Here is a 9,670-nt window from a genome sequence, read left to right on the forward strand (position 1 = left end):
AGGGGGAGCTCACCACCTCCCTAGGCAGCTGATTCCACTTTTGAACTATTCTGACCGTAAAAAAGTTTTTTCTAATATCCAGCCGGTACCCTTGTGCATGTAATTTAAGTCCATTGTTTCGGGTCCTACCCTCTGCTGCCAACTGGAACAGCTCCTTGCCCTCCTCCAAATGACAGCCTTTCAAATATTTAAAGAGAGTAAATCATGTCCCCCCTCAATCTCCTCTTCTCCAAACTAAACATTCCCAAGGCCCTCAGCCTTTCCTCGTAGGGCTCAGTCTCCAGACCCCTGATCATCCTTGTCACTCTCCTCTGCACCCTTTCGATTTTGTCCACATCCTTGTTTTTTTTTTTTTTTTTTGGCAGGAAGAGTTTATTGAAGTGGATTAGGCTTGGATGTTGCTCTTGGCACTGAATGCCATGTAGTACACAAGGAGGCCAATGCAGGCTGCCAGCACCTCAGTGGAGACCCATGGGCCGTTCCAGGCACCTTGATGATCCACATTGACTGTGAACAGAGGCTTGATCCCAGAGATGTCCTCATTGTTGAGCTGAGCCTTATGCAAAATGCTGTAAGACTCCTCATCAAAGAATTTCACCTCATAGGTACCAGAACGGGCCAGCTTGTGCTCCATGCTCCAGGAAACCCGATAGTGGCCCCGAGTGACAGGAAATTGCTTGCCATTAACATCTGCATAGAGGGCAACATTCTGAGCTCCATTTTTACAGGTAATGGAAATCTCCACGACGAAGACTGTCTCAGAAGAAATGACAACATCAGAGGTGGTGTAGTAGGAGGGGGAGATGGCGGGTTCTGTGGTCTCAGCACCCCTGGTTTTTCCCCACGCCCATTTTCTTTTATTCTCGAGCACTAAAACCGTTGCAAGAGTTGGAGCCGCGTGTGCTTTCGTGAGCGAGAGGAGGAGCCCATTCCTCCGGTTCTCGGAGCTAAAAGGTGCCCTTTCCTTTCCTCCCTCAGCCGAGCAAGTTGTCCACATCCTTTTTGAAGTGAGGCCTCCAGAACTGCACACAATACTCCAGGTGTGGCCTGACCAAGGCAGTATAGAGAGGGGCTATGACCTCCTGCGATTTCGACACTATGGCCCCTTTGATACAACCCAAGATTGAATTAGCCTTTTTTTACTTTTTTGACCGCATCACACTGACTGCTCATATTTAGTTTACAGTCCACTCTTACCCCAAGATCCCTTCCACACATACTACTGCCCAGAAGTGTATCCCCCATCCAGTATTTGTGCTTCCCATTTTTGTGGCCCAGATGTAATACTGTGCCACATACTGTCTTTGTTGAATTGCATCCTATTCACAGCTGCCCACTTCTCCAGAGTATTCAGGTCTTGTTGAATTTTAATTCTATCTTCTTGGGTGTTTGCTACTCCTCCCAATTTGGTATCATCAGCAAATTTAATGAGCAGCCCTTCCACTCCTTCATCCAGATCATTGATAAAAATATTGAAAAGTACCAGGCCCAAAACTGACCCCTGCAGCACCCCACTGGACACCTCCCTCCAATCTGATGAAACGCCATTGACCACCACTCTTTGGGTGCAGTCCTCTAACCAGTTCCCTATCCACCGAACTGTCCTATAGTCCAGTCCACAGTCTTCCAGTTTGCCCATCAGAATGTCATGGGGGACCTTATCAAAAGCTTTACTGAAATCCAGATAAATCACATCAACAGAGTTCCCCCAATCCAGTAAGCTGGTCACTCAATCAAAGAAGAAAACCAGGTTGGTCTGGCAAGATCTGTTAGGGACAAAACCATGCTGACTTCCCCGGATCACTGAGCGGTCCTTCAGATGCTTACAGATTGAGCCTTTTAAAATCTGTTCTAATATCTTCCGAGCCATAGAAGTCAGACTAACCGGCCTGTCGTTTCCCAGGTCGTCCTTCTTCCCTTTTTTAAAGATTGGGATAATATTCGCTCTTCTCCAATCTTGTGGCACATCCCCAGTCCTCCAGGAGGCCTTGAAGATGATGGACAGGGGTTCTGCAAGTTCTCTAGAAAGTTCTTTCAACACTCTTGGGCCACCCCATCCGGCCCAGGGGATTTGTATTCATCCAGTGCAGCCAGATGCCTCTCCACAACCTCTCTGTCAATAGTCAAATGGATTTTATTCAGAAATCAGGTCATTTCCATATGCAGGTCCATAGGGCTGCTTAGAAGCAATCAGGCATCTAAGCAGCATGAGTAGAAGTTGACAGGAATGACATCATGTGAGAGAGACTTCTCTTTTACCCTTCTGGTTTACTCCTCCCCCCCCCCCTCCCAACTGTAAACAATACCTTGGTGCTTTCTTTGTGTGAGAACATTTCACATATTTGTGATATCATAATGAGTTACTAGGAGGCAAGACACAGCACTGTCTGGGAATGAGCACAAAGTCATAAACACTGAAAGCTGTTACAGTTCAACAGATAACCACCTGTGAAAGCCTGAGAAAGAATAGTTATGACACTAGCAAAGTGACACTTAGCTATAGCTAGATACACTGTGTTCAGCAGAACAGAAACAAAATTGGCATGGATGGTGCTCAGACATGACAATGTGACTCATAAGCAGGACATAAACTGAAGAAGTGAATGCTCTTGCCTGCCTACTTTGTACCTACTCCATAGTTCTAGATCAATATGGTTCAGAGAGAGATGATGAAATTACTGTATAATCTGCAGTTAATGGGCAGTTCCACTGAGGAAAAAAGGGCAATTAAGCTCCACTGAGGAAAAGAGGGCAACCTCAACAAAGTGCTCCTGTCTCAGTTTGCTGTCCCCCCCCCCCCATAACAACAACAACATTCGATGTATATACCACCCTTCAGGACAACTTAATGTCCGCTCAGAGAGGTTTACAAAGTATGTTATTATTATCCCCATAACAGTCACCCTGTGAGGTGGGTGGGGCTGAGAGAGCTCCTAGAAACTGTGACTGACTCAAGGTCACCCAGCTGGCTTCAAGTGGAGGAGTGGGAAATCAAACCCGGTTGTCCAGTCCTGTGCTCTTAACCTCTACACCAAACTGGCCCTCTCCACAACACATACAGTCAGGACGGCATTTAAACCTTCGAAGGCCAAAGTAAGGTTTTCATAAAGGGAATACCTAATAAAAATATATCCATATATTGTGGACTTCATACAGATGTGTTCGGGAATTCCCAGCTCTGAACTAAATCCCGATTGGAAAAGTGGTGCACGAAGAGAAAGGGGCTTCAGCTTTCCCCATGTTTCCCAATCTGAAATAGGCCATGGGAGCCATTCTTTGTTTATTCCGGAAACGAACATGTATTAATGGGTGAGTAGCCATGTTGGTCTGCAGTAGAAAAGCAGGATATGAGTCTGGTGGCACCTTAGGGACCAACAAGATTTTCAGGATGTACCAATGGCTATACTTTGGTTTCTTGAAGGGGCAAATAGAGGCTCCCTTGGGGCATTCAGGTCAGGAAAAATGGGGAGAGCTCAAACTCATTCTCCTTGCTTACCATAGTCCTGATCTAACACAGGCCTACGTGTCTCTGGGAACTGAATTTCCAACATAGAACTCCAGGTGCATGTCTGACTCAAAACCCTCATGGTGGCCCCATGTTCTCCATGTGGACTCTATAATGTGTGAGTGACTATAAAAGGAAAATATGCAGGCAGTGTTGTTAGCTGATGTTTTATAATCCAAAGTGAACCAAACACCCCAGGACCACATATTTGTCCCTCTGCTTTATCTGACCACAACAACGAGACCAGAATCCTGATTCTAGTTATGGATCATTGATATGGATCAGAACCCTTCATCCATACTGAATGAATGGGAAAGAATCCTTTTTCAATTTGTTATCCATTGGGAATTCAACAGAGCAGTGGCATGTAAAAGGGCATAAACTAGATGAATTAGAGTGAGACTTGTGTCTTTGATCAAGGTAGGGTTTCTGTTTCCTAAATGCATCTCCATGGTTCCTAGTCCTATTGCGTAAAATTTCTGGATATTTTGGTTACATTGCTGCCAAGCCATTCTACAAGGTCATAGTTTTACTACAACAGATGTGGTAGACCTATGTTTTGAATTAGCAAGCTAGAAATGTCTGCAGCATATGTACTGCGTCACACCATGTCTGTTTCTGTTGCATCATCATTCGAACGTTTATTTATTTTTGTGATAATGATTCATATTAGTAAACTGCTGTGCAGATATTGGGTAAGATCTGGTATGTCTCTTTACAGTGTTGAGATCTTTGCATAAGAGAAAGGAACTGATTAACATTTGACATTTCCAGGAAAAGACCAAACAAAAATGCATTTCTCTTGTAATGAAGAGTCACTGGTAATGTTTATAGACTGATGTAGTATTCTGTGAAACACACACCAATCATTCTCAAAGGGTATACTACACACAACAAACTTAAACTGGTTTAGCAGGCAGCAGTTGTTCTAGAATCCTGGAAAGAGTAGTTTTCTTTTTTCAGCGGTGGGGGAGCTAAAGATTTCTTCCAGAGAATCCTTTGTACCTTCCCACACAATAGCTAGCAGGATCCTTTGGAGGAAGCCATGATAGTTAAAATAATTAAAACTGATATAGCTTTGTAGTGTAGTATACATGCAGCAGAATGAGGTGACAGACTTTTAAGGTGGTAGAACGGATGGTACCGTTCCAGACAACAGGTGGAAAGTCATATTTTAAGCAAACCTACATTAAAAAAATTCCTGCATATGTTAAACTGGCACTGGCAGGAGAAGCTACCCTGCTGTGCTATTTTTTCACTTGTAGGTAGTTTTTTTGTTCATGAGGAAATATTTTTTAAAAGATATGTACCATCTTATGTAGAACAGTATTTTACCATCTCAGGATTCAACTACCTCATTCTGCAGATGAGGCTAAAGGTAGATCTTTCCAGGAAAAGCTCTTTCAAGGCCAGATGATCCAAACTTCTCCCTAATTCCTGGCCCCCTCCCCACACAAATCTTGGTTAGTGATGTTACTGAAGTTTGTAATCACTATATTTGGAATACAACTTTCATTAGTTCACCTCTATCATTTAAAAAAAAAATTATGACCTGATTGTTTCTCTCTGGCATGATCTGTATAACAAGCAGAACTGCCTCTCACCCAGCTGCCCCATATCAACGATGCTACCCAGGGCCTCTGAGAGGAATTTTATGAGGTGGTGGGAAAAAATGTCAGGGCCCCTTTCCTGCTCTATTAGCCATCATTTTTTATCCATAATGGTTTTAAGCATAAGGGGGGGAGGCTTTGTATTTACATAAAAATGAGCTTTCCTTGCCTTTTTTTGTGAAAAATTTCTAATTACTGCGTCAAAACTGTGCCACCCCCATTTTAGGTACCAGAAAAATGGAGAGCATGAACATATACAGAGTGCACATTCCTTGCCAATGTTCTCTCCAGGCTGCATACAGGGCAAAAGGAAATTTTTAAAAAGCCGATCTGCATGCACACGTGCATGTGCGCGCGCGCGCACACACACACACACACACACCCCAATCCTGTTCATGTAGATGGGGTTTCTCATTGCTTCAGAAAGACAGCACTCAATTTTAGGAATTGTCCTTTTCTACAAGATACCGCCTCTCCATTTAAAAATGGAATGGAAATTGAAAGAGGAGCTTAGGAGTGGCTGAAACAGCCCCCTCCCACACACATTACCATGAAAAAAACTAACAGTTCTTCCATACCTAGAAAAAAAACCCTCAAAAACCAGAAAACTGCAGCAACAAACAAACAAAGCTATTTCAACAAGAAAACATAGGGCCTACCTTTTCCCAGTTTTCCATTTCCAAAATACAATGTAATGATAATGTAACTGAAAAGTAAAATAAAAGAGACTTACTTTTTCCCTATTAAAAGGAACAGAAACTGCTCCTTAACAGAGTAGCATTGATTGCAGAAAAAACATGATGATGGGCGATTGGAGCGTGCTGGCTGGTGTGAGTGTGAAAGTTTTAGAAAAGTTTTAGTTTTAGAAAAGAAGTAAGAGATCTTTATTATAGGAACCCCATACTTTGATAGAAAAGTGGAGAAATAGATTCCTATCTACTGATCTGTTTCTGAGAAGGAAGTCCTGAGATTAGCAATCTATACATCAAAGGATAGTTCAGGGTAGTAAAAGAGTAAACAGTAAACAGATGCTCTGACCCGTCTTTCTCTCTGGTTTCTCCCCCTGTGAAACCTGAGAAGAGGGACAGCATTAGAAGTGGAGTCTTCTAACATTCCCCAAATGTAAATTGTAGTCAAGCAATTAAATTGCAATTATGTCCCAACAGAGGCCTTACAATCTGACTGTTGCTACATAGAAAATGGGTACAGCCAGCCAAGGTTAAGGACTAAGCTAATTAGTATGTGCTATAGCTATAGGTATTTTAAGGCAGTGTATAAATTATTTTTAAATATAAAATTTATTTTTATAAATATAAGCAGAACAGAAAAAAACAATGATAGCACAATTATAATTACATCAAAAGAAAAAGAAAAGAAAGAGTAAACATGTAATAAACAATATAAAGAACTCAGGGTTTCTTTATATCCAGCATATATCAATCCTTGAATGTGTTTGGCATCTGTCAGAAAAGTATTGTTTGGCACATATATTGTTGCTAGTGTGTAAATCTTGCCTTCCAGGAGCCTGATTTTCAAAATCATATATCTTCTGTCAGAGTCTCTTAATTCTTCTGTAACATTTATTTGTAAATTTTTATATAATCTGCAATTCCTTTTTTAAATGATAAATTCTTAATAAACACACAAATACATATGAGCAAAAAACAGGAACAAAGCCCTAAAGAATCATGGAAACTGTAACATGATAGAACAGGAAGGGTGGACAGACCTGTGCTTCATCTGCCATTGTAACTGAGTCCCTCATGTGAGCTTGTCACTGCTTGCCCCCTATGGCCAAATCCGAAGGGCCTTGTGCCCCTCAGCCCCCATATAGTTCACTCAGACTCCCCTGGCCAAATCCGGGAGGGCTCAAGCCCCACAGCCCACCCCCCTGTAGCTTACACCTATGTACATGAACACGTCCACTATAACAATGGCCACTGGCCTAAACATTCTGTCTGCCTGACTGGGGAGTGGAGAGTCACATGATCTTCTAACTGGCACGTGCTGCCCCTACTGGAAGATCTTGAGAATGCAATGTAACAACAATGTAAAGGACAAAACTATGCTATGAAGGCCAACAACGTAAGATTCTAGTCTTCATATGCAAACTGCAGGAAACTCTTGGGCCACCTTTGGGCCTCTTTGGGCCCCCTCTGGGTCCATGGGCCCTGGTGCAATGCACCTGCTGATCCCCCCTCTCACAGGGCCTGATGCTACCCATCTGTTACTGTGACTTCTGCTGTAGTGGTGGTGGAGAGGAGAGAGGGGATCTCTCTCTCTCTAGCGCCTTGAATACTCCATCGGCATTGCAAGAACCACAGGAGATGGCATTTTCTGAAAGTGCCTGAAGGTGCCTAACAACCACATGGTTGTTAAGTGGGCTGAGAAAATTACATTTCCCAGAGCCTCTGGTAACAAGGATACTGCCAGAGATGTACTGCAAGGCATCTGGGGGAAGAAAAGGAGAAAGACACTTACTTTCCTGCAACTGCCACAGCCTCTGCGGTCTGATGCTGGGTAACATATTTAAAATATCTGCATCCTGCCTTTTACTTCCAAGTATCCATAAAGTGGATTAAAAAATAAATGGATTTACCCTTAAAATTCCATAAAATATAATAAAACTCCCATCTTAGAAAGAGCACATTGATCATCAGAGCAAAAAATATTCTTGTAACAAGCAAACCCTCATTGAATGACCTCTGTCTGGGTTAACATGGAGAAATGATATGATCCAGGTAATTAGGGTTGCCAGGCCCCCTCAACCTCCTGGCGGGAGATAGGGGCCTGGCACTTACCTTTGCGGAGGGGGGGGTGAGTGCGCGCCCCCACAGGTGCGATGACGTCACTTCAGGAGTGATGTCATTGCGCAGCCCCTGGGCAGGCTCGTTTTCGGGTGCTGCAGATCGCTCCTGCGCTCTGCAGCGCCAGAAATGGGCCTTTCTGCCGTGGCTTGGGCCCGTTTTTGAGGCGCTGCGGAGCACAGGAGTGTTCCTGTGGCGCTGCAGAGCATGCAATAGCACTCCGCAGTGCCCAAACCGGACCCGTTCTGCTGTGGATTGGGCCCATTTTTCAGCCGCTGCGGAGCGCAGGAACGCTCCTGCGCTCTGCAGTGCCTCAAAATTGGCCCGATCTGCAGCAGAACAGGCCCATTTTGGGCGCTGCAGAGCGCAGGAGCGTTCCTGCGCTCTGCAGCGGCTGAAAAACGGGCCCAAGCCACGGCAGTACAGGTCCATTTTGGGCGCTGTGGAGCGCTATTGTGTCCTGCAGTGCCTCAAAACGGGCCCGATACATGCCGAAATGGGCCCGTTTGGGGGCGCTGCGGAGCACAGGAGCACTCTTGCACTCTGCAGCTGCTGAAAACGGGCCCGGTTTGCTGTGGATCAGGCCTGTTTTGAACGCTGCAGAGCACAGGAGCGCTCCTGCGCTTCACAGAGACCCCGATCCAGGCCAAAACAGGCCCGATTCTGGCAGCTGCAACGCACAGGAGCGTGCCTGCATCGCGGGGGAGCACGCAAGGAAGGTGTGTGCCCCCTGCTGCTCAGGTAAGTGGGGGCGGGGTGTGGGGATTCCCACCGGGGGTCTGGGATCCCTACAGGTAATAGTCAAAACTAGCATTTTAAATTGAACCTGGCACTAAACGCGTAATAAAGGATGGTGGATTAAGGTTGATGTTCTGTGATCCTGGCAACAAATTCTGAACCATAACTGGGATGTCACATTTCGTACTACTTGAAGTTTCTGAGAGACTTTCAAAGACAGCCTCATGAAAAGCCCATTACAAAGGTGGGCAGTGCAATCTTGACGCCCACTGTGCCACCAGGGCCCATGTGCCTGTAATACCACTTGTCTACTTTGAAAAGAATTTCATTGGAGAGCTATGCCAGCAGCCAAGCCTGGGAAGGTGCGGTGAGGTAGCTGCTGAGAGCACCTGCCCTGCAGTTCCCTGACAACCCCGCCAGCATCTCCCAATGGCCACGTTGCCCAGGGCCGGCGCTAGAGTTTCTGGCACCTGCAGCCACGAGCATGTGCACTGCGCGCGCACACACCTCTAACTGCGTGATGATGTCACGTCATCACGCAGCGGAAGATGGATGGGGCGGCGCACGGAAGCTTCTCGGTGCTCCACACGCCGCCCCAGCAGCTGCTTGCAGCTTCTGCGCCTGGCTCGGGCGTGTGGGGGCGGAGGAGCGTGCAGCAAAGCTGGCGTGGCTGGCTGCAGCAGTAGCTGCAGCCAGCCAGCCCCATGCCGCTGCCGCTGCCAGAGTAGGCATGGAGGCTGCCGGGGCATGTGGGAGCGGAGGAGCGTGCAAGCCAGCCCCATGCCGCCGCCGCGGCCATGCGCCCCAGCCAGGCACAGAAGCCCTGAGCCACTGCTGGGGCGGCGCACGGAGGCTGCTCCACGCGCCGCCCCAGCAGTGGCTCGCAGCTTCTGCGACTGGCTGGAGCGTGTGGTGGCGGAGGAGCGTGCAGCGGAGCTGCTGTGGCTGGCTGCAGCTGCTGCTGCAGCCAGCCAGCCAGCTCCGTGCCGCCGCCGCCGCCACACGCCCCA

General features: G+C 46.3%; 1 protein-coding gene across 1 annotated transcript; it reads right to left on the reverse strand.

Moving 5' to 3' along the window:
• Window positions 1–350: 350 nt before the first annotated feature.
• Window positions 351–9,459, reverse strand: LOC129324887 (translocon-associated protein subunit delta-like). Its single transcript, XM_054972326.1, has 3 exons — window positions 9,426–9,459; window positions 2,192–2,231; window positions 351–818 (listed from the first exon to the last, which is right to left on the reverse strand). The coding sequence occupies exons 1-3, from the start codon at window positions 9,457–9,459 to the stop codon at window positions 386–388; spliced, it is 507 nt and encodes a 168-aa protein (XP_054828301.1). The 3' UTR covers window positions 351–385.
• Between the last annotated feature and the right edge of the window lie 211 nt (window positions 9,460–9,670).

Source organism: Eublepharis macularius, chromosome 2 (assembly GCF_028583425.1).
Source record: "Eublepharis macularius isolate TG4126 chromosome 2, MPM_Emac_v1.0, whole genome shotgun sequence".
Lineage (NCBI taxonomy): Eukaryota > Metazoa > Chordata > Lepidosauria > Squamata > Eublepharidae > Eublepharis > Eublepharis macularius.